Below are 25,959 nucleotides of genomic sequence, written 5' to 3' on the forward strand. Positions count from 1 at the left end.
TGAAGAGCTAATCGCTTAGTCAAAAGGCTGCTTATGCCTTCTGTGTCAAGAGGAGATGCCTCAAATATGCACATTGTACGTGTTTTCAGTTGAGTAGGTGTTAAAAGTAGAACAAGTGAAAAAATACATATATGTACACGCACATATATGTATATAAATGGTGTTAATCAAGGGTTAATTATCTTCACCTAGCAATTGGTCACTGGGGACTGCACAGTGGAAAAGGAATAAAAAAGAGTGCTTGGGAAACTCTACTTGTGAGACGTCAGTAGATTCTTATTCTGTCCCCATAGCTTCTGTTTCCTGTGCGGTGTCAGAGGACAAGCCCTGTGTAGACCCATTTGTGCCAGTGGAGCAGGCACTGCCTGGCTTTACCTGGCCTGGCTGGCTGTGGTACACTGTTGTCAGCATTTTGGAGGTGGGTTCATGGTACTGCCAGACTAATCCTGATGGAAATAACCCACTGACTGTGGAGGCAGGGCAGGACAGGGAAGCAAGTGAGAGGGAACCTGTGGGCAGCACAGGCGGCATACACCAAGCTGCAGCTGAAATGGGGCTGTTTCACAGAGCCACTGGCAAAGATGGTGCCAGGACAGGGGGGAACGCTACCCAGTGGTCCTGCCTGACCTCTCCATCTCTCCTTTTGGAGCAATAACTAATACTAGGCAGCTTTAGAGATGTGTCACTGCTTTTGATTTCTGCACCTGGCTGTACCTTCAGTGTTTTACTCTACAGGTCATATTGCTATCCCATCACTAGGTAGAGCTTTTCACTAGTGAGTACAAGTGTCCTGGGGCAACCGCAGCTGGGAACAGACCAGAAGGGTCTCTCACCATCTTTGCAGCCAAACTGGCAGCAAATGTTAGACTTCTGCAGATACCCTACACTGCTCCCAGACAGCGTGGCCTGCGCTGCTTCAGTTCCTGCAAGACGGAAGGAAGAAAGTGGAGGGAACCTCATGGATTCTACCCCTGTCCTCAGTGGCTTTCTCATAGCCACTGCTATGACAAATAGTGTAAGTTTTGGGTTTGGGATGGTGGAAGAACATGCTTCCCTGAGAAGTGCTAGGGTAGTTACATGGCCTTGTTTTGAAACAACCCCCCAATTGGAGTATGTTTATATCGTTTGGTTGGAGAAGAATTTTGTTAGTGACACACAAATATTTCAGATTTCAAGATAAAAAAGAAATAGCCCCAGGCATTCTCATGCTCCTCTTGAAGAGGTTTTAAACGTCCATTAAAAATTAAAGATCTCTTTATTTAGGGTCCAGTGGTATTGGGACTTTTGCTCAGACAGGGGACAGAGCAAAACCCAAATCGCAAAGTTTTCATGCTGTTCTTTAAGTTCAGTAAAGGGGCCAGTGGAAACATGTCCCTCTTCCAAGTCCCATGTGTTAAACTGGAGGATCTATTTTTAGTTAATGATCCTGTTCTTTACAAAAAACAATGGTCACGCCATTCTCAGTTTACATGGACGCCGTGAGCTGCTGAGCAATGTTCACTTTCCAGCGTCTTGTTTGGTTTGGCCTTTGTTTCTGCAACAGGCAACTTGGGACCTCTAGTATCTGTTTTCTCCAGGCCTGAGGACAATGTGAGGATCTCTATCCTACTTGGTCTTAGCACCACAGCCGCTCAGCTCTGGCCCCATCGGTGGTCCAAGGATGCTTGTGCTTACTGGGGTTATGTGAAAGCATTACAATGTCCATCCAAGGAAATTTAGTAAGCATCCGGGTAGGGTTTGTTAGAGCTATAGCTTCAATCTGTCAATACCAAAATGTTCCAAAGGGTATATTTTAGATTCAAGGTGCCTGCATTTTTCCATGAAACTTTGTTTCATCAGAAAAAATAGCAGTAGTGAATAATAATTCTAGCATCCAGAGACTTTAACACTCTTGAATAAGTACTTTGTGCCAGAAATGTATTAGCAGCATTAGCTTTAAACATGTGAATGTATGTTCTTGGCACAGGCTGTCTGGAATTACACTCTCACAGACCCCGTGTGGCTGTGTGGTTAGACCTGTGGCAGAGTAATTGTGGAACTATTGAGTGCTTTGAATCCATTTATAATTTCAAACTCTATTCACCAGATAAATGGAAATGATTGTGAACTGACTGGGAAGTAGGCATGCTTTTCTCTGAATTAATAACTTTTTTTGCCTCTGAATTAACAATTTTAATTTTCAAAATTGCCTGAACAGGATGTTAGATGTTTCTAAATTACCTTTCCTGGATAGTTGAAGGGATGAGAAGCCTGCACCCTCCTCACAAAGTGCTTAAAATCAGGCAGCTCCAACACCAGCAAGGTAGCTACAAGAGTCATACAGGGCCCACAGACATGTTAAGCAGTGCAGTACAGCAGCTGCTGCTGGACACATACTACAAAGGCAATTTCCTCAGATCAATCGTCTTTTTTTTTTTTTTTTTTTAGCTTTCTTTAATTGGTTCATTGGTTGCTCTCCACAGATAGTCTACCAAGATTTCTGGTATGAATGTAACAGAAAAGAGACTTTGCAATTCATTGTAGATCAGTACGTGCAAGGTTCATATACGAAAGTGTTAATCACACCAGAAATTGAAGAATATTTCTGCTTCCATGAGAGAACAGAAATATTTAATAAATGACATTTTATAGTTACCTTTCAGGCAATTTGGTGACTCTGGACAAAAGTTTTCACTAAAATGGAGCAAATAAAGAATCCGTAACTCTCAGCAGTGGGGTGGATGAGCCCTGGCCTGTTCAGGTAGGAGGGATCCCATCCTGTCTTTGGGAGTCAAAAAACTGAGCCTTCCTTCAGAGACAAAGCTTTCAGCACAGCTCTTGGTTTATACTCATATTCAGAAGATTTTACTTTTCAGGGAATGCTGAGACCAAATGTCAGTTTATAAAGGTGCTGTAAAATGGGAGGCCATGCCCCAATTCACAGACAATCTTCAGAAATAATTTCAAGACCAAATTTTTGAACAAAAGTGCAAGGCAGGTGACAATCAGCCTAGAGAGACAGCAAATACCAAGTTACCCACCCAGAAGAAGCAATGACTACTGAGTTACTTGACACATATTTACTTGCTGGTGGATACTTTCCAGTAACCTGTCCCTCTGGCAGATCCATGTCCCTCTTGCCCATGTGGCCAACCTCAGGCGTTACCTGACAGCTCAGTCCGTTTTTGCAGCCTCACTGGAGGTGCTGCTCGTAGCATCCCAGCAGCTCTCCTGACCTCAGATACACACCCATGTCCTCCCCTACCTTCTCCCTGCTTGTATTTTTAGGCCTCTGGCAGCAATACTTTTGTTTGGTGGTTTTACATTACCCCTAGGGCAAAGTGGCATGGCTCCATTAATACAGGCATGTCCTATAATGACATATATAGGCATCATAATAATAATGGCAATAATGAACAGTGCAATAGAAATTAAGTTTGTTTAAGGGATCTTACTGCTTCTGGAGCCTAGTAAGAGGAATGATTTATTATCCATAACAAAGGTCTGGCAATGTGAATTGTCCATCAAACCACCTACATGCCAGCTTTTTAATTGCAGAAATAGAAGGCTCGATATAGAATTGCCTTGATTTGGTTTTAGCCATCACAGATAATAAAGGCTAGATTTACTTGAAAAATCAATTTTTATCTTATTTGCCAGCACAATAAAATCTATTTAAGTAACATTAACTTGTTGCATTTAATTGAATTACACAGAACAAGGAACAAAAAGATGTTGTCTGGATTGAATCGGGTGTGAAAAACAGAAAGCACTTGGCTGACTTAATGTATTGCTTTTAGTTAATATTTGACCTCTGTATAACAATCTGATTAGAATTTAGGACATTAACATTTTTATTATTCCACAGTTATCCCAACAGAGTGCTAGACATTTTGCAGATGTTATGAAGATGATATTCCAGTCCCAGAGTGCTTAGCGTCTAAATAGGCAATAACCCAATTAAAACTGAAGACTCAAAGTGACTGACTTTCAGAGATTACTATGTATCCACTGTATTCTGGGATTTGTATGGAAAGATAGTCACGTGTTTGTGTACCTGCATATGGATACACACACCTGCATGCAAGCACACATCTACAGTCTGTTCTGCTGTCTCAGATATCCTCTGGAAGGACATGTATTTTCAGTGAACTTATGGGGGATAGGGCTGGAACGTTGCAGGGCCTGGGATCAGCGGCAGGGTCGCACTGACAGGCACCCCTGGAGAAGGACTGGCCAGTGCAGTGTCCTGCCAGTGCATCACCTAAGTGCAATAGTGAAGGCAGGCAAGAAGTCAAAGCAAAACCACAGACATCAAAAGGTGCAGAGGCAACAATAGTTTGTGCACATGGCTCTGTATGAGCTGTAGAAGGGAGCACAGTGGGTACAGTGTCCCTCCTGCAGACAGGGATATTCCCACTGTTCATGTTCATTTACGCCAAATGGGTGCGATGAGTATTTTACCTCCCACACAAGTTCGTCCCACCTGCCCTTGGCAGTGTTTCTTGTGGTGCAGCACATGTCTCTGGGCTGCTGCAGAAATGGGCAGCAGTATGTGTCCTCGGCAGCACCGCTGGGCTGATGGCTGCCTCATAGGCAAACAGGCTTCACAGCTGTTCTTATTGTCTCACTCTGATTTCATCTGTGGGGAAAAAATAAGCTACATTTTTTCCTTTTTTTTTTGTTGCTTAGTACACTCAGAAAAAAAAGACCTTGGTATATATAGTGCAGAGAATTCTGTTTGGAGAGACATAAAAAAGGAGCATGTTGTGTAATTGTATATATTGAATGCTACTGCTAAAGTAAGGAGGCTGAAGTAAAACTGAAATTGTATACATTTATCACAAATATAAACATCTTGTCCATTAAGCTAACAGGAGACAATCATCACTAAGTGTTGTAAAGGAAAGCTAAGATACCTTACAGACAAACATACGTGTGTGTGTATGTATATATATATATTAGACTGAATAGTCTCAGAAATCTCTAATTAAGTGTTTCTTACCTTTGACCTAGAGATGATTAAATGTTTGAAAGCAAACTGCAGGGCTCTCCTCTGCTCTGCAATGGGCCTTCTGTGCCAGTCAGAGCAAAGGGCTCAATGCAGGGCTCAGTCCAGCAGCCATGGGCGCAGCGTAGGTGTCAGGTAGAGGGAGTCTGGCCGCTCGCAGAGTACCCACGTTTGGTCTACAGTCAATGGACAGACCCAGAGGGATGCTTCCCCTCAGGGGACATACGGGGGATGTCTGCCCATAGGTCGTACAAGGAGCCCTAGCACCTCTGGTCTGCTGGCTGGGGTTCACCACCACTTACTGCAGGGTGCCTGAACTTGGCCTCTTTCTGGGGCTGTGATTGAGATGCCTTTATACATCTGAGGTTTGGTGCCCCAGGCACTTGGCTGCACACTACAGGAAGCCCCTCTTGGTCCCATAACTCTTGTGTTCTGTGGAGGGACTCAGATTCCCCAAGAGCAGAGCAAAGTAGTTTTTCCCTTAATCTGAAGTACTGCATCACCTGGCACATGGGACATTCTTGCTGTACCCGGCATAGTCACCTCCCTCAAGCCAAGCCTTAGCTCTTGGGATTGGTCTGACCACAAGTCTGGTAAGTAAGTAGTGAATCCTGCAGCAGCTGAAGATGTCTGTGTTTCTGGACACGGCTTTTGGAGCTTCCTGAAAAAGCTTGTGTTGTATCAAGCTGCCTGCTTTAAGTTGCCTTGCGTTTAACTCCAGGCAGGAGATAAGCACCAAGGCAGGACTTCAGGCAGGAGGCAAAGCCCCCCAGCCCCCCGGAGAGGCACTCTGAGCTTGCTGCGGCAATGACAACCCACAGGTAACTTGCAGGCTAGGGAAAGAGACACTTGGTAGGTGTAAGTGCCTGCACAGTTATTCTGCCCTGAAACTCCTGTTGCCTGGGAAACTCCTGCTCCCTGGATCGTAGCCCACTCTGGAAGGAGATACAAAATCCTGACAAAATCATGGCCAAATGCAGAAAGCAACAATGACCAAAGTCAATGATCTTGCAGTCCTATAAACAGTGAACCTAAGAGATATCCTAACCAAGTGTGATGGGTGTGCTCAACCCCTTGACCGGACCGGCGGTGGCTTGGTGCAGGCTCCGGAGGAGGTAAAGGCCTGAGCCATAGCCAGGCCAAGAACCTCTCTACTTTCAATATGTTCTGAACACCCTCAGTGGAGCGGAGCGACACAATAAATGTCAACACATGGATAACAGGTGGCTTTCCCAAACTCATTTATCAAGGAACAAAAAAAGTTGTGGTTACAAGGAGCCTCATGCCTACCTTTCCATCGCATGTGATCTGACTACGAGCCAACCACTTTATCCCATAAATATGACAGCTGAAGGGAGCCCTCTTTGAGCTCCCCAGGATCGCAGCAGGCTGTGGCCTGCTGTCCACCCCCAGAGCTGGGACGCCTCTCTGGGTGGATTTTCCAGAGATACCAACAATCATCCACTGGCAAGTGCTGGAGAAAAGTAATTCACTATAACTTACTCCAAATGTGGTAGAAGAAGAATCTTGGCCATAGGTTAACCTCTGTATCTCTGTGTGTGTGTGTGTGTGCGTGTGTCTGTGTACAATTTAAATTCTATATTTGTATGGATATGTGCATTTGTGTGTATGATTTACTCTCTGTATCTGTCTTTGTGTGTCTGTATTTGTGTGTACAATCTGATTTAGGAAACTCTATCATATATCTCATGTGAATCTTGCCATTCTGGAATCTTTGACCAAGTTGCTATGTTGGTTATGGTAAATTTTATTAAATCACTCTAATAATTGGCTGATTATTAAGTATTGTTAAAAATCATGTAGCCTAATCTTGTGATTTACCATAATAGTGCTATAAATCGTAAATTGCTGCTATCTCAAAGTTGTGTAGAGTCCATAATCACTCATTCCCTGACAAATTGGCATGGTAATTTATATGTTTCCTCCATGTAGTAAATAATAGAGTGAGCCTTGCCATCGAACTTTGCTAAGTTGCACTTTTACAAATTCACATTAAAATCACTTTTACTAGTACCTTTGACAGTGATTTAAGTGTTTTAAAACACTCACCCATGACTATATTGTCCGCAGCTCTCTGCATTTCTGGTGGGGGCCATGTTGCGGAAGAAAAAAGGTTTTAGGGTTTGTTTCTGCTCTGGCTGTAAAGAAGTAGAGATTACCACTAGATTTGGCACAAGCTTCCAGATATCTGGCCTGAGTTTTTTGCTTTCACCTTTTGCTAGCTGGCATTTTTAAAAGCAAATGTGTTGCAAAGATGCATAACATACTCAAAGCAATGTCTAAATATGTTACACAGATTCATTTAAAAATAAGCATGGAATGATTAAATATACACCATATATTTGTGTAGGTGCCATGCATACGATTATAGTGTTTGAACTTCTTTCCCATAGTCTTGGAATATCTTCTGTTGCATGTAGAACAGCATTGTACCTATCTTTAGTAAAAATTAAGTACTGGAAGTTACTGAGTTTTAGGAACCTTAAAAAAATGTTCTCTCTTCTCTCCTCTGCCCCAAACACATTTTTAAATGTCACTGGCAGAAAGACTTCAGAAGATTATTTACTGTGTTCCCTCACCACTGTATATTCCTAAGCTAGAAGGTTCTGCTGTTATAACTCTCTGTCTCTCCAAAATTACTGCTGCAGTCCCAGGGGGTGAGAGTGTAAATATTGTAAGTCTTCTTGTGTAGATCCATCAACAGATGCATTCTGAGCTGATGCACAGGAGGGATTTTGCAGCAATATAGTGGAACTTCCCCAGTGAAAATTCCAGGCAGATGTGACGTTGTTCCAGTGCAAAACAAGGCTTGTAAATACAGATAGGCTATGACTACAATTCCCACCTTTCAAGACTTTCAAGACTGTGTGCCACATCTGCAAAAACCTCTTATATAGACAAGCTGAAAGAAAAGGAGCACTTTATTAGTGGAGTTCTGATTTGATCTTCAGTTTTGCAGGTGTAATTTCATATTGCTATTGCATTCCATGTGGATTATGGTTACAGATTTTAGCAGCTAGGTAGCCACGTATTTGATTTGTGGACTGCGAGCTGCCTACACTTTTGAGCATATAAAACCAACAAGCTCACATTCCCACTGATTCATTTTTGATGAGCAATGGATGCAGCAAAGCCAGACTGAAACCAGCTCTGCCTGGAGCTGTCTTTTAGTACAATCCTGACTTGCCTCTATGAAAAGCAAAGCCCAAGACTTCATCCCTTCACCCCCACCATCCCATAACTGGATGATATTAACCCCATGGAGAGCCTGGCTCAGAGAGGGTATTTGGATCTGGCAATAGTATGGAGTAATTCAGATCAAGAAGTAGGCTGGGCCCATCCCAATGAAATATGTTGTAATGCAACTAGATTTTAATAAATAAATATAAATGCAAAATACAGGCCATGCCTACAGAACTGTGGTCTGGGCGTCAGCTGGTAAGGAGTAACTCCAGAAGTAATTAGAGTTTCTGGTGTCAGAGCAAATCAATGTGAGCTCCTACTGTAAACATGTGTTATGAAAAACTGTCAAGATCTTTGGGTGAGTAAGCAGAGATGTAACCAGTAGGAGGGTGATAACACCTGCACATTCAGCACTGGGGAGACTGATACTGAAATATGGCATTTAGCATTGGTGCCCACACTTCTTCAGGAAACAATGAAAAAGTGGGGAGGAAACAGAGGAAAGCAATAGGCAACTGTGAGAGCTGGAAAAATCCTTTGCTGTGAGAGACTGCAGAGCAAAATTGATTTTCTCTGGAAAAATGGATGGAGTGGCTTGAGCCCAGAGCAGAAGAATCACCATAAGAAGCTACTGTTGTGTACCAGAAGGTTCTTTCCTCCAGCAAGGGAAGGTTTAGCAGAAACCACTGGCTGAAAGCAGAAGCTTTGCACCTTCAATACGTGAAGGAAGCATAGGCTTTTAGCAGTAGAGATGATCAGTTATTAGAACAAAGCATTGTGAGAAGAGGAAGCAGCTCCACATCTTCATGTCTGCAGTTCACTGCCGGCTGCCTTTGTGGAGGGAATGGTTTCAAATACATCAAATACAGTTACAGAACAGTAACTGCATAAAATATAATGTTCTGTGATACAAAAATCATGGTATTTGACTGATTTGTCCCTTTGTCCTTAAATTCCACAAAGATCTGTCAGCAACAAGAATATCTGAACTTACAACATTTGGTGATGCAATAGGTGTAAGAGAGGAGACACCTATTTTAAGGTCAGAAGATTTTTTTCAGATAGATATTAAGATGAGATCTCCATGCAGAACAGCATTTCATCACAGTCTCTAATGCAGAGCTCCTTGCACCTGCTTCTGAAGTTTATGGCAATAATCACTGCTAGATGCAGGATCTGGAATTAGATGGGCCGTGACTCGAAGACATATCCACATGTGTCCAATTGTGTTCCAATGACTTTGACATTTATTTTTGCTATCCTTTCAAGTGGAAAGTATATTCACTTGATATTCATTCTGTGTGCTCACAGTCATCCGAAAGCCTGCAGCTATGCTTCTGAATCATATACCCAAAACACAGCCTGTCTCTCACTTACCTCTCCTTCAGGTCTGAGCTCTCTGGTTTCAGAAATTAACTCCAAAAGATTTCATCTGCAGTCGCCTGGAATTCCCTGGCTTTGCTCTCACCCTTGAGATCTGATTCAAATGCTGCTTCCTACAATCACTTCTCACACACTACAGAAATAATTTCAGAAGGTGGTAGAGTTTTTAATGTAATGATTTGAGAACTGTTTATTATGATTTCTTCTTAAAGCCAGCTCTAACTACACAGATGCTGAAGACAGAGAAACTAGTATGAATGGTACATTTTTAAAATGAGTTCTAAAAGTCATCTGACTTAGGTATTCCTTGTATAAAGACATCCCAAGCCACAACTGATAGCTTGGATTCCCATTAATATGAGTATGTGTTAATTTCTCTTGGCAGAGCATTGGGTATCTTTCCAGTAGGAGAAACCTTGGTCCATGTGAAGCCACTGGAATTTTTTGCCACTGACATTGCTGTCACAGGATGTCAGCACTTGTCCCTTGCTCTGCTTGGCCTCAAAATACAGCAACTTGGAGTTATCATGGGCATTGGGCCAGAATAACTCAGAAGTGAAAGAGAGGAGATTCCGTTTGTTGGGAGAAAAAGGGAATATTTCTTTGTAAAGTTGATTTAAGAGAAAGGCCATCTGCTTCCAGCTACTCAGAGGTTTGGAATTTAGAAATAGCCCTGCAGGGGATGTATTCCTGGGTAGAGGGCAGGTGAGGAGTTCAGTGAAAACATGCATTTGTTTTAGTTCCTTGTGATCTTGGTGTATAAATGATGTTTCATACGAGGGAACATGAATTCCTTGTCAGCAAAAGCTAGTTAATTTGGAATTTGTTGCAAATGCTTACTTTGTACCATTCCAGACATCAAGAATTAGAAAACATAGTAATAAAGTATTGTTCTCTGGTGCATTTTAATCCACGGCCTTACAAGCTACTGGCATAAAAATAAATGTAAGGCTACACAGAAATAACAGAAGTCCGAAGGAACTCTGTTTAGATCCTCACATTCTTTTCATATGAGAACTGAATTCAAAATGGAGTCAGCTGGCTAGTCTCAGTTGAGAAACAGCGAGCATGTAGTCTATGTTAATTTGTAAAATTCTAGAGTAAATATTCTGTTCCTCTAGATATACAATAGTGTAATTGTATAATTGAAAAACTATATTAAAAAATGTTTGTTTCCATGTAAGTTGCCTGAGGATCATTAAAACCCCATGGTACTGAGTAATACACAAAATGCGAAACCTTACTGTAAATCCAGGGGAAATTGCCATTCCAGGGCATCTGGCATGACCTTCAGCTCTAGTTGAATCATCTAGCTGAAACACCTGAATGACTGCCCATGTCTTCAGAAATTCCCCAAATCACTATATTACATTTTCTGAATTATTTGATTTTTAAGTTAGGAAAGAATAAAAATAACAGAACCAACCTGGAAAATAATGTATTACTTCCCTATGTCTAAAGACCAATGTGGAGAACTGTGTTACTAACAGAGCTGCATCAGAGAAAATTTGTAATGTACCTCCAGCAAGGAAGTTGAAATGTAATAGTGAACGTATTTGCTCTTCTTATTTCCTTGGGCCACTGTGGTTTTTAGTCTGACAAGATTAAGGGTTCAGGGGCTTGTGACAGGACTCTCCTCCCAGCTGGCAGCAGAGTGCGGAGGCTGCCACTAGAACTCCACAAATGCATTTGGCCTGGGGAAGGTGGCCTTGCACTAGGGAGGTTGCTGCTCCCCAAATTAACCACTTTCTCCCTGGTTTAGTTTTAACCCCAAACTGATTCACTGCCCAAACACTTATGTGACTGTAAGGAAGGAAACGGGGGCAAAACAAGTGACCAGGAGGGGGGAGGATGAAATCACCTCCTTTAATAGCAGCCCTCATCCTTATTGGTTTGAAGCATGCACAGAGATACAATGTGACTAGTATTTTCAATCAGCAAAACTTGGAAAGAGAATTAGGACTAATTGGGACTGCTTCTAAATTTCAATTCTTGCAGAATTGAAAAATTGGCAATATCGATAATACCTTTGCCAATGGATTGCAGGCTTTGAGGCCTGTGCTTGGCTTGTTGAAAAATAAATTCAGTCTCCCTAGGTGTCTGCAATACTTTCCTGTAGATACCAAAATTCTGAGAAAGTCCACCTGCGTGTTCTGTCAAACAAAATGTAACTAACAGTGTTTAAAAAGAGTATGTGCAGAGAAATAGCTTGCAGGAATCGCATAAGCAGTGCTGGGTGCCCCTTCTCCCTGCCTTGCTCTCCCATCTTTGTCATGAATGACAGTTCATGGCATGCCACTCAATCATGTTCTGAGCCTCCGGTTCAAAATGCATTACTGGAATAGCTTTGTTCTACCCTTCCTCGGCACTGCCTTAGACAAAACTCTGACCCTCGCTGATGCAAACCAGTCTTCTCCTCACATCATCCTCTGGAGGTGCTTAATGTCGGTGTCACAATCGCCTCTCTCTGTTGACTGCAGAGAATGCCAGGAGGTGGCAGTTGCTGATAGCCTAGCTTGTCCATCACCCTCTAGAGCTGAGACAACACAGAAGTTGCAGTGTCTCGGTTATGCACCAGATCGTCTGAATCTGACCTTCACGTCTCTCCTTGTCTCCTCAGTCCTGCAGTCCCCTGTTCCTTGTCTCCCTTCTCCACTGCATAACCCTTTGTTCTCTGAAATGCCATCTTCAGAAAAATTTTTCCTTTCTCCTCTGTTTCATCTCTTCTTTGAACCCATCCTTTGGTTTCTTTACCAGGTGAAGCAGATTTTCAACTTGTGGTATGCCCCACCTCAGCCTTCTCTCCCCATTATCTCTCTCCATATCTCTATGGTGTTGTCTTCAGTCTTCTTGGTCCTCACTTCTAACCACTGTCTCCTTCAGCTTTCTGCTAGTTTCCTGTGTTTACCACTATAACCACTGATTCTGTCCTATCAACTTATTCCCAGAGCTGACAGGAATTTTCCTCTTGCAAACAAACCTGTGTCCATTGACGTTCCCTATACTGTCCTTTGCTGCTCTTGCCCTCAGACTGTTCTCTCTTCAGCTTAAGTTAAATATTTGTTTGACATACTTCACATGCTATGCCTCTCAGCAAGCATTTTCAGTGTTTCATAAAGACTGAATTATATGCAGTTCACTTAAGGATTCTCCTGCTCAGTGACACACATATTACATGTCTCTGTTTTTCATTCTCCTGTCTTCCTTCATGGATCTCTATCTTCACACTTGCCGAACCTTTGCAGACCAGCACTGGAAGATCCAGGGAAAGCACCATGTCTCTCCTAGGAAGGGTAGCCAACCTCCATAAATTAGGGAAACATCAGATTCTAATGGTTAAAAATCCAAAACTGCTTATGTATGTTAAGTGATTTATTGTTTATCCTCTATATAACAGTCTATGCACTGATACATGAAGACCATTACAGAGTTAAAGAGAATGCTCCATTTGGGGACCTCAGTAAATTATAAAAAATGGCTAATTAAACTGTACCTCTCCCAATTTAGTTCAGATAGGTGTAATATATTGGAATGGCTTGGACACTATATAGGAATTGTATTACACCTGTGATGGAGGAAAACATTGATTCTGACACTGTAGAAAAAAAATTACTGTCCGTGGTGCCTCTTTACCACTAGAATAGGTTGTTTATAGACTAAGCAACTACCCTGGGACATTTAAGAAAATATGGATGTCCTCCTTGGGCTTTAATTACCCAGGAGCTTTACCCTGTGAGGTGCTAACTACATTGTGCTTCCACTGAAATCAATAAATGTTGGAGGACTCAGTACTTTGTAAAACATACCCTGTTCCTTGTTGTGTGCCACTGTTTTGATGTTTTAAAATCTAATTTTAACAGCCTTTGTTCTTCTTATCCCTGTTGCTGATCCTATACATAACAAGGAACTGTCTCTTTTGGGGACTTACCCATATTTTCTGTTTCCAATAAGGAAACAAATGTACAACTTACATATAAGGTGTTTTTTTAACTAACAGCACTGGTTTTCCCAGGCCCTGTTGGTCTCTGTCTTATCCATAGACCTCTCCTTTCTGCCTTGAAGGGCAATATGAATCAGATCTGCTGGGACAGAGCTCCGTGCAAAGCACTTTGGCATAGGCACACTCACGTTTTGCGTGTGGACCATCAGCAAGATATGTAGCAATGTATCGGTGACAATGCACAGACAAGTATTGCATGGACAGGAGCATAAAGCTAGTGAAGTTCATCCTGGGTCATCAAATCCAGTCCCTTCCTGTTGTCAACAACCAAACCCTATAACCTCTTCCCTAAAATGATCAATTTCACCTTAAAAGTCGTTATCTTTTCCTCTGTTTCTACCGAAGGACTGCTTCAGAACCTCTTGTGACTGAAAGACTTAGGTATGTCCAAGTTCACACCCTTTTATTCTTACGTAAATACATTTTTTGACCTTGAAGTACTTCTCCCTCTCCTAGTGTTCTCCTCTGTGATGTATTTAAAGAAAGCTATCATTTTTCAACCTTACTGTTGTTTTTTTAGGCAGAAGCAGATGTGTACTTACGTGGCACCCCTCCAGAATATATATAGGCTATGTATTCCCTGGGTCAGAATTGATATCCCCAAAACATGGGTGACCAGAACTGTGTGAGGTTCCAGGTGAGATCTCTCTGGGGCTTTCCACAGAGCATTTAAACTTCGCTCTTAGTTTTTCCTGCAGCCTAAGGTTGTATTTGCTTTATTCAGAGCTGTACCATAGATGTAGTTCTTAGTCAACCTATGATTGAATAAGCAACATTCTTTTTTTGCTATTGTTTCCAGCTGACAAGTCTCCATCTTCTACTTGAAATTCCTGTTATTTGTCCCTATGATTGTGACCTTGGACTTCCCACTATTTTATGTTTCCTGTCATGACCACTACTATACCCCTAAATATCATCCAAATTGACAAGCATGGTGTTTTGCACTCTCCCCTCGATGGACAGTGCATCATCCCAGCATCTCATTAGCATTTCCCTAACTTTTGACCAGGGTCGTAAGTGAACGTAATTTGCCCCAAGGACTGATCCTTGAACAGCTCCACTAATTATCTCCACTCAGCCCAGTAGTTCCATTTACTGCAACTCCTTGCCATCTTCCCCCAAATGTCTCCTCCCTGCTTATCACTTCTTCAGTGACTCCCCATCTGTCTCAGCCTAATGAGTAATGTGATTGGCACCATGTCTGAAGTCACTTGATCCCCAATAGGTGGGAGTTACATATTACCCTCATCTAAAAATATCAGCTCTTTTGGTGTACAAATGCAGCGGTCTCCACTGGCATGGATCTGTCTGCCTTTGGTGCTTTGTTGTGCTTGATACTTTTCTTTTTTTTAATGTATTACTCCTTTCAGTATTTGATCCAAGTGCTACATATCACTGAAATCAGGCAGTTCACTCTAGCATTTTAAAATAAATTAAAAAAAAAAAAAAGAGTTGATAATTTAAAAGCTTGGTCTGAATCTGCTGTTTAAAGTGCCAGTTCTCATAGAATTTGGGTATAGGAGTTGTCCTCTCCCATGACGCGCCTGCTTTGCTAAGCTTTTTGCTCCTGTCTCAGTTACGCTCATTTCCATTTCTATACCCTTAATCCCACAGGCATGGATGCCTTCAAGTGTGTGTTTGAAGTTCTCCACATAATAACCTACCTCTAACCTGGAGCATGCTCCCACCACAGAGACCCCTCCTGGATTCTCCTTTCTTCATCCTCCTTTTTTGTGTGTTTGACTGAGGAACTGCTTTTAAATTATTTCCGTTTTCCTTTTGCTTTCTTATCTTGAGTCTTTTCTCACCTTAATACTATACACCTTGACCTGCAGGATGAGGCTTAATGTAAACTGAATGAGTTTGGGCTCACTTTCTCCAAAAAGACCTAAGCTGCCCAAAGAGCCCAGCCAGCTACCCCATCATGTCCTTATCCCTTGTAACTGCTACATCCCAAGTATAACCAGCTTCTGGGGGCCCAATTCACCCTTTCCAGAAGGACAACACATGGCTTCTGCTTAACTTAAGTTCCTCTTAAATATCGTATCTTCCAATTTAGTGCTTAGTGGTACTGAAGTGGTGCATAGACCTTGCTAGATAGTCTCTAGCCTAGATTTATCACCACACGCAAACAACAAATCTACAATTATTAGCGAGTGACTGAATAAGGTGGGTGCTCACGTTAAAAGCATAGCAAAAGGAGTAATGACAGGTTTTCATTTTCCTTGCCTGACAGTCAGACATGTTCACCTAAATACTGTAGTTCTAATGGCCAGCTCAGAGAAATGGCTGTGATGATTTGTCTACAAGTGGGATGATGATGATGATTATCATTATTATTGTTGTTGTTGTTATATTTTATTTTATTTTTCTGTGGCAGTTAGAATGTTTCCAGTCAGGATTTAGGCTGTAAAAGATCCAAATCACAACTTCAGGTTGTGTGGCAAAAAGGAAGTTCCTATGGTGAGGATGAAATTGTTTAACCATACACAGAAGTGTCTTTTTACCTCCACTCTGTAGCTGTTCAGTGGCCAACTGTATTAATTTTCACGTGCTGTAAAGAAAAGCTGGATCTTGAACACACATGTTAAAACATATGCATGTTGAATGAGATTATTAATTTGGTTTGTTTTGGGTTTTGGTGGTTTGGTTTGTTTTAAATCACTTGTCTGTGATACTCTGAAACTTTGTTTAAAGTCCCGGCAGGGCTGAGGAAGAGCAGAGAATAAGAAGCCAACACAAACCGGGAAGTTTCCTGAGCATTTAAATGTGATTTAACACAAAGTTTTGCTTCCTACTATTTTCCAAATCACTTTGTGCATCACCAGTCACAGTATAAAATACAATTAGACAAAAATGCCTATCCAGAGAGGCACAGATGTGAGCATTACATCTTTCCTACCAGAAGGCAGAGCTGTTCAGCATTAAGGGCAATGTAGCTTTTCTGTATGTTTGGTAGTGGTTTGGCTTTCAGGAAAATAATGCTTTTCAGGTGTCAACAGTGTAGGCATTTGCAGCACAAATACCACCTTTGGTGTAAGTCATTGAAGTGTTCCCTTTTTCCAGCATTATCTTTAACGTAAGTCGTTAGAGGAAAATACGTTCCGCCAGTGGCAGCAGCCCAAGAGAGGTGAGGCTGCTGCAGCTCCATGCCCCGGGTCCAGCAAAGAAAATGCATTCCCAGTGAGCACACACATACAGACAGGACCTATACATCACATATATGTATACATGCAGGTTAGGGTTAGGTTGTGTGGTGTATATACATATATACACGTCCAGAAAAATACCCCAAGCCTTGAGGATTACAGAGGTCTGTAGGTACAGTGCAGAGGTCTGTGCTTCTGCAGCCGCAAGCAGTGGCCGGGGTCCAGAGGGCAGTGGTCCTCCTCGGGATTTCAATAAACGACTTCAGGAAAAGCCCTTGTCGAGAGACGAGAGCGACTCGGGAGGCTGGGGGACACCCCTCACTGGGGGAGAGCAGCCGGCTGGGAGCGGGTCGCCGTCCCCCCGTCCTGTCCCGTCCCGTCCCGCCGGCAGGCGCCGGGGCCGCGCAGCGCTGCGCTCGCCCCGGGGATGCGCCGGCAGCGCCGCGCAGCGCCGCGCAGAGCCGCGCAGCGCCGCGGAGCAGCTATGCCCAGCCGCAGACCCCGCAGGGCCGCCGGGGAGGGCCCCAGAGCCGCCGTCCAGGGGCACGGCAGCCGCGCCGCCCCATGGCACGCCCTGGGGTGAACTCGGGGCGGGTGCGGGCGAGCAGCCGCGCCGGCAGCGAGCCGGGGGACGCTGGGGTTAAAGGCACCATCCAAGGGGTTGCGGAGGACGGGGACGACCAGCGGGCCGTGGCTGTGAATGGGGCACCAAGGTGGGAACCGGCCGGGGCCGCCTCCCGCGGAGAGCCCAGGCTCCCTCCCGGATTTCAGCGCTCTCGCTGCCAAGTTTCAACCCTCTCCCTGCCGTCCCTCGCCCCGACACGTTCCTGCGATGGCGCTGCTGGACGTGCCCTGCTCCGGGCAAGCCTTTGCCAGCGGGAGCGATCGGATCCTCTTTTTTTTTTTTTTTTTTTTTTTTTTTTTTTTTTTTTTTTTGGGAGAGGCCGGAGCAAGCTGGCGAGCATCGCCGCGCAGGCAGGGAGGGGAGCGGGCAGCCCTCGGCGGGGGGCGAAGCCGGCGACCGCTCTGCTGCTGCGCCTCAAGCCGCAGGCAGCCGCCGGCCAGCCCCGCTCCTTCCCCCGCTGCCGGGGGGCATCCCGGGGGGCATCCCCCGGCGCCCCGGCGGGCACCAGGTAGCCCAAGCCGGGACGGCGCCCAGCCCTGCCCGGCCTCGGCGTGCGGGGGCGCGACATCCTTTGGTAGTGACATCGCCCGGGCTCACCCGCCGGCTCCGGGCGAGTCTGGTGGCAGTTCGGCGGGTGGCGGTCCGGCGGGTGGCAGTCCGGCGGGTGGCGGTCCTGCCAGGATGGGCAAATGCTGCTCCAAGTATTTTTCCCGCGCTCGGTGCGAGGACAAGACGGTACTTTTGCCTTTCTTTTATCCTTTAGGGAAAGGGACAGGAAGGTGGCCGTTACCGTGCTTGAGCCTGTGCTGCTGCTTCTAGCTGGCGCCGGTGGTGCGTGCGCGTCCCGGGGTGGCGGAGAGGGGAGCGGTGCTCGTCTTATTCACAGGGCGCTGAGCTCTCGTTCGCCAGGGACAAGTCTAACTGTCGCTTCCACATGCACTGCAGTGCCTTACATAATTTCATCCTGCAGTCCAAATGCAAGGGTTGGGTTTTCGTGAAACAAGGAGGGACAGCTAGCATCTCCTGTACTAACGGCCGGCTTGATTTCTTGCTATGCTTTTCATACATCTTTAATAACCGTGTGGAGTACAAGTTATAAAGGAAACTTGCACAGAGTTTTAAAGTTTGAAGAGAGATTATTCAACCTCTAGCTGTCTCAAGGTTTTACCCCTCTAATGATCCTCCTTTCTGGCAGAGGATTGATCCTCCAAACTAGAAGTGAAGCAAGGCAAAATTACGTGTTTTCTTATGTCAGGGTGAATCTAAATCAAGCAAATGCCCAGGCACCAAAATGGGTCGTGTAACACATGTCGATGCAGAGGTAAGTACATAGCTACAGGTAGCAGGAGAATAGCATGTGCGAGAGAAGTTGTGGGACTTTTCTAACACATGGCTTTTCACACCATTCTTCTGGAAATTGTCTGGATTTTGAGTGTGTGCAGAAGAGGGAGAGAATGAACATACGCATTTAATTTGCTTGATAGAAAATATCTTGGCAGAAACACAAGCTTGTGCAGTGTATTTTGTTAGAGTTTGGCTTTTAAAAATATTCATACACCCTGTCTAATGAAAAGCTGATAGTGTCTCCCATTTGGCTAATAATATGTTCAAATATAGCCTCGGATATGCTGCTAACCAGGTTAAGAAAAAAATCTGTGGCTTAATGCAAAAGTTGTTAAAGTACAGTCACTGGGGGCTGTCTAGGTGCTTGTAAACTTTAACCTAGAGTGTTGTGAGGGAGGGTTACCTGATAACCAGCGTAATGGAAACAGCAGTGTTAAAACACCTCTTTTTTGATGGAAGATTGTAGATCATTTTGAACATCAGCTGCAGTGGGATTCAGTTATTGCTTCTACAAGTACTGTCTGAAATATTTATTGGTACAAGAGAATTCCAAATATATATGCTTCTCTTTCCAATGATAATATAAAGCCTTGCCCCAGGGAACTCTGAATAAAGCACAACAGTGACTAAGCACCATTTGCAGGTTAGGTCAGTCTTTTTTTTTTTTTTTTTTAATATTTTGAAAGCATTGGATACAGAAAAGCTATTCTGAAGTGTAGTTGAGCATCTGTGTGCAGTGCACATATTTAGGAGGTATTGTAGAGAACTGGGAAGTGCTCATGGAGATACTGTACGTATATCTGGACTTCAGAATACAAGCAAACATGTAGGTTGGCAGGGAGGAGATACATATAAATTTGGGGAGGTAATGTCAGGCTCCCATGTTTACTTCCTAGCTGCAGCTGACTTCCTACATGGGTCTGGGCGATTTTCTGATGTTCCTTGCCTGATCTGACCCATTTGCGCAGTGGGTCTAATATTACTTACCTGTTGTTAAAAAGTACCTGGAGGTTTAACTAATTAGCTTTTCTAATGAATTAGTATCTCTCAGGTAGTTTGCAATTCTCAGGGGAGAGATACTCTAAGGCAAACCTCAGCTGTCTCCCCATCCCGCAATTATTTGTGATCCAAAGTAAAATCTTGACCTGTCTCCCTGACAGTGTCTCCTCAAGGATGTCTAGCTGTCAGCTGAAGCTCTGTGCAACTAAAGCAGAACCTTTCATGGAATCATAGAATAGTTTGGGTTGGAAGGGACCTTTAAATGTCATCTAGTCCAGCCTCCCCTGCAATGAGCAGGGGCATTCAACTAGATCAGGTTGCTCAGAGCCCCATCCAGCCTCTCCCCCCAAGCCTTTATCACTGCTTCTGTTCTTAATCTGTTTGGACACCACCAGCATCTTCCCCATCCTCAGGCCTGTATCATGGCATATTTTACCAAGTTATTTTTCCGGGTCCTTACATGCAGTTGTATCTAAATCCTGCAGATTTTTTCTGAACTGCAGCACTAAGTTTTGGCCACTGTTATTTAATTGGACAAACTCCTCCTTCCTTCCTACCTCTCTGCCTACCTGCCTGACTACTTGCCAGTTTTTCTGGAGCTGCTTGGATGTTGCACCAATATAAGTCATACCTCAGTCTATCCTCAGGGAGTTTTGAGTTGAATGGAGAATACATAAGTGCCATTTTCAGTGTCTGTTTCAGTTGCTGAAATGTAGTCCGACGTTGAAACTTTCATGGGAGAAATATTAGGAGATCTGTATGTTATACAGATGACGATAGGAAAAAGAGTTGCTACTATGTCTTCTATTCAGCAGAGCAGTAGTTTGCACAGAGCAAACCTATCATTCTGCCTGTTCTAGTCTATTTTTCTTCCTGTCTGAGGAGATGGGACATAGTCCAGGCACAAGACTTAACCACTGTGCTGTGGAATACAGGTATGAGGAAGAAGGTTTCCTTCATTTCCATCATTAGTGTAATTTTATCTTATGAAAATTATTTCAGTATCAGAATCATTTCTTAGGATGCAGCCAATGGAAGACCTTTCTCATTGTTTTTCCAAGCAATAATTAATCCATTGTTCATTAGGAGTACATGAAAACTAGCTGCAACGTTTTAATTTGTACAAAACTCACTGTTTTTTTTTCCACGTAATCCAAATTTTTTTTCTCCCTAACCATTTAACTGCCACCCTGAAGTGCTGGATATTTGCACAAGCTCCTTACAGTGCCTCTGACCTTTTCACCCACTGGGAACGCCTGTGTCACTAGTACAGTCACTGAGCCTTTCTAAACCTAAGCTGGATTTGGCCCTTAGTCACTCACCCTCAACGTCTCGACTCCAGCCGGTGGCCTAGTAGAGGACACCTACAAAGCACCTGATAATGCCGAGCCTGTTAGACACAAAACTCTTGGAAGGATAGCAAAGATTCCTGCTTACCGTGTCTTCTCTTTCAAATGCTTTGTTGAGATAAATATTAATGAAGATTGATTAATTCAATGGGATATCCCATTAATTTCATTTCTTACACATTTGTTTTGGCAGGTTTTTCCTCGTGTGCTTGTGAATTTTCTAATTACCTTGATGTTTTGACGTTGAATCTATATGAATCTCAGCATTGGACCCGATAGCTTTACATTCTCGTGTCAGATCTAGTTTTGCTCTACTGTAATGCTTGGTTTCCTAAGTGCTGGCATTCCTGGTTCTCTGGCTGCACTGACACTGAAGTGCTGGTTATCTGCAGAGCCACATTGACGATAACAAGGAGGGGCTTTTTCGGTTTGTATTAGTGTTGTGTTTACATCGGTTGCAGGAACACGTGCAGTCCAAACCTATCAAGTTACACTGAGAAAGCATGTTACAGTAACAGAAAATGTCAGGGATTTGTAAGCTCACTGTGCATCCAGGAGACCATGAGGCTGGTACGATGATTAGCCAAAACTACACCTTGTCTTTCTTGCAGAAGAGGAAGGACGTATGTGCTGTCGCTCCCTAAAAGAACCCTCTGAGAAAGAGGGGCTGCTTGAGACCTTGGCACTGGGGGAAACCCTTGCACATCTGACCTCCCAGGAAACATAAATATGATGTCCCGAAGAGCAGCCAGGAAGCTATAACCAAAGTAAAATACAATGTAAGAGGTATTGGCAGGACAGGCAAGCGACAGCAAAGGCACCTGAGCTGTGCTGACACCAGCTGCTCAAGCTAGCCCCAGAGGCTGCTCTGGAAACCATGGCCCCAGCGTTGTGGGAGGCAGCCAGGAGATCTGCTGTCCTGGCGGGGTGGTGTCCATGCTGGAGCTTGCATTATGGGGTAGCATTTTCAAGCTGGCACCATGCATATTCTCCATGCTTGTGGAGAGGGTCTCACCACCAAGTGTCCTCAAGGGTAGGACAAACCTTATCTGAGATAAAACATAACATAACAAAAAGAGTCTGTAATATTTCTTATCGGGGAATCAAAATTTCAACAATTTTTTTTTCCCTGGGATGTAATTTTTTCACTTGCTTTTCATTTTCTTCATGTAAGTAGAACAGTAACTATCCCACTGAGTTCTGCTTATCTGTAGGTGCTGGCAATGATTTGTACAGAGCTCCCTTGCTTTAACTGGCTTTTGTTTCAAATACTGGGAGCTGGCAATTTGAGTGGGTGCTTCCCATCTGCAAGTCCCGTATCCAGTATAACCCGGTGCACATGCCTTCAAGGGTGCCAGTCCTGGCAATCTGTCAAGAACACTTCTTAAAATTACTCCAGCGAGTTAAACGGACAGCATGGGCAGATGCAGTGGTATTCTCCAAAAGGGGAAACCTTATCTCTGAAAGACTGCTGGTTTGGGAATCTGTGTGAAGGGCTATGCTTTTTTAGCATACCAGGCTATATTTGTCTGGACCTTTTCATTTTTTTGTAGCTTTTTTACTAATTACAGACAAACAAAGAAACAAACGCCAACACACTCCGTTTTATTCTGAGCCTAATGCAGTTGGTCTGGACTGGGGACTCCGCAGTCCTGGCACACAACCCCTGTGCATTACTCAGCAGTGTATGGAGCTGGCTGTTTGGAAGAGACCAACCTTACGTGACTGGCTTCTTCCCATAACTGAGTAAGAAAGATATCCACATCACCTGGATGTCTTCAGGCACCGAAGGCTCTCGAATCAGCTCAGTTAATCACTCTATTTACAGCAAAACTTTCCGGAAAGTGTGTCCCTTGGATCTGGTAGAAATTATCCCAAAAAGGCAGTGTGTAAAGGATTAATTTAAATTCCAGATTCCAATTTCCTGGTATTACCAAAAATAAAGCTGTTGTGTTATTCCTCTTAACAGAGAAAAAGATACAGGAAAAATAAACAGGAACATTAAGCTCTGAATTTTTTTTTCCCCCCACTTTCATTTTGGTAAGACAGAACTAATTTGCTATCCTATCTGCTATGTATCCTGCTGCCAGACTAATCCTTTCTGTGCCTTAGGTTTTTATTAGCCTTGCTTGCTTATTACTGAAAGATTTACTTTCTAGGACTCCTTTTAATTCCATTTGTTACTACGTTGTCTTTTCTTTTGAATATGATTTTTCTGTAGTGTCCTCTAAAGATTCTTGGCCTTTTCTAACCTGAGACATATTTATAGTAGCCTGATCGAGTTTTCCTAATCATTACTGATCTTCCCAGCAGAATACGTTCCTTTGTCTTCTTCCTAATGTGATTCAGGATACATTCCAAGCCCTTATGCTTGAACCATTATGCTGGGATTTATTGTACTAAACCAAACTCCAATAGATTTTCCTGAGGCTTTTCTTTGTCAGTTTGCTCAATGCTCATGAGGTATCTGCTGTCAAAGTCCTTGCATTTTAGTGGTAACACCTTAGCATTGTTAATCTAAATGTTTTAATTTTCCCTTGGCCAGCTCATGCTTTTTAATTCCTTAAGTATTTAGATTTCTTCTGAGACATGCCAAAGGAAAGGAGTTCTTGTTCTTCACAGACAATAAAATACCAGAAATAAATGTGGAAATAGGCATGAGCATCAGGCCATCAGCGGTGTCTGTATGGGTATGCCCATGGTACCTAGAATGGTGTAAGTATAGTAATCTGCTCTGCAAATTTTGTGAGCATATTACTATGCTTAGAGGTGATTAAATGCAGGCACATATAGATGAAAGTATTTTAAAGAATTAATAAAACCATCTTGTACGTGCAGTCCAGCCATAAATGGTACACAGATTGAACACAAAATGACAGAAAAATACAGATGTTGTTTTAAACACGTAAGAGTAAATAGAGTATTCAGTGCCATCCTGTGCACGTGAGTGTGTGTGCATGTATTCACAGAGATACAAGGTATTTGTAGCCAGTGAATCATGTCTCCTAAACTCTATTTAAAAACTGAATGAGTTCATTATAACCCCTCCTGCTCCACCCGCCCCCTGCAAAAAAAATAAAAAAAAAATCTGAGAAATCAATCAAATCTGCTTTACTAAATGAACATGTGAAAGTGCTTATCTGGATAAACCTGGGGACTACACATATTTCTCTCTCTTTTTCCTTAAACAGAATGAAAACGCCCTTGTGAAAATAAAGGAGTTAGGAGTGGAGCTTGCAAAGATCAGGAATGAAGTAGGTAAGTAGTACAAGCAAAGTAACAACAAAGTTTACACAAAAGCAGTTATTCCCTGTGACCTGATCTTGGGGAACCTGCTTACATGTCACGAAGTGTCTTCTGAAGCCCAGTGGCAAAGGGTCTTGTGGCTTTGCAGGGAACTGTGATTTTACCTCTGTTGTGGAGGTAGGTCCATCACCACACATGCTGGAGGTAGTTGTGCGTCATCTTTACTAGGCAAATTGTTCTTCATGAATCCATAGCTTCTGTTCTCAAACTGTGTACCACCACTGCCAAGGAGAAAGCACAGCGTGATGAGAAATGGGAACTTGGGACCGTTGTGGTGCACGGTGACTGGGAATGAATCACTTATGTACATTTGCATGTTTTGCAGTTCAGCTGCAAACTGAAGGACACCAACCTCAGAACTTGCTTATTGATATCTCTAAGGTCTCTTCCTGGCTGAAAGACAGCAAAAGCCCCATGTTCTGTTTGGTCTGTGTTTTCCTTGTGTATCTGCATGCACTGCTTTTCCTGTTTGGTTTCTGATCTAGACCGGAGAGACGGGGAGGGTGTAAAGACATTGCAACTCTTGAGATGTGGGCTTTTGTGCTGGCTTTAGCCAACAGGCTGAGTCCTTTTGGGCTTAAATCTTCCCAGAATGGGTGTGACGTTGGGTTCATCTACCCCAGGGCAAATGGAGAGGAGGAAGGACACCTGGAGGGAGGACCACTGGGGCAGGGGACACCCTGAGTACCAAAAGGTGTTGGAACAACTGATGACTGGAGCTGTGAACAGGGGGGACCTCTCAGCTTTCCCTGCATGTGGGAGCCCAGTTGCTGGACTATGCATTAAGCACAGATTGTGCCGTGTGGCAGGAGGGTGACTTGGTTCGCAAAGAGGGGCTCAGGCCAAACCCCTGTGAGGCTGGCAGAAACACAGAACTCCCTGTGCTTTGTCTTCACCTTGACTATGACGACCCCCTGCAGAAAAGGTGAGCACGGCCCTTTTCTGTTGCCCAATAGCTTGTGCTCCCTGCTGTGCCCCTCTGAAATTTTTTTGCCGATCATTATTTCATAAAGAGCTTTATTGTCCCCGTGGCCAAAGGATACTGCAGCAATAGCAAAACAGCATTTCCAGTTATTCCCTGATGCCTGCCTTCGTCCATCCTCTGCATCTCCACAGCTCTCACGGAGGAGTTGTTGCCACTGGTGCAGTCTTTGGGCAGGGCACAGGTGAAGCTTTCCACTGACTATTCACTTCTCATTTGAAATCCCTACCTCTTTCTAGCAGGTTGGATTTGCTCATTTTCATGAGTGCTTTCTCAAGTGGCGGTGACATGGGAAGGAAAGATTGCTACAGTGCAGGAAATAAAGAGCTCTGCTTCCATTTACACCATGTTTGTACAGCTGAAGTGAATACAAATCACTGGTGGGTTTGCTGGAGAGCTTTGCCAGGGATATAACTGACAGCATGTTTGGGGGCCACAGAGAAGCATGTTCAGTAACGGCAGATCACTGCACTGCCTGCCCTTGCCATTGCTCTTGTGCGTGCAGTGTTAGATACCTTCTCTGCACAAAACTATGACCTGATGGAATACATAGAGACAGTTCTAGTAAGAGCCCCAAATGCTCCAGAAAAGCAGACTGAGGTCTCAGCTGAGCTGTGCTGCTTTAGAA

General features: G+C 43.7%; 1 protein-coding gene across 2 annotated transcripts in view; it reads left to right on the forward strand.

Moving 5' to 3' along the window:
• MTUS2 (microtubule associated scaffold protein 2) overlaps positions 1 to 25,959 on the forward strand; it is a 193,678-nt gene that overhangs the window by 137,939 nt on the left and 29,780 nt on the right. For both annotated transcript variants that reach the window (XM_086481852.1, XM_086481853.1), the window contains one exon: positions 24,235 to 24,301. In XM_086481852.1, the coding sequence (XP_086337978.1) occupies positions 24,235 to 24,301 (67 nt within the window). The remainder of the gene's footprint in view (positions 1 to 24,234; positions 24,302 to 25,959) is intronic.

This window comes from Leptosomus discolor, chromosome 1 (genome assembly GCF_034619465.1).
Source record: "Leptosomus discolor isolate bLepDis1 chromosome 1, bLepDis1.hap2, whole genome shotgun sequence".
NCBI lineage: Eukaryota > Metazoa > Chordata > Aves > Leptosomiformes > Leptosomidae > Leptosomus > Leptosomus discolor.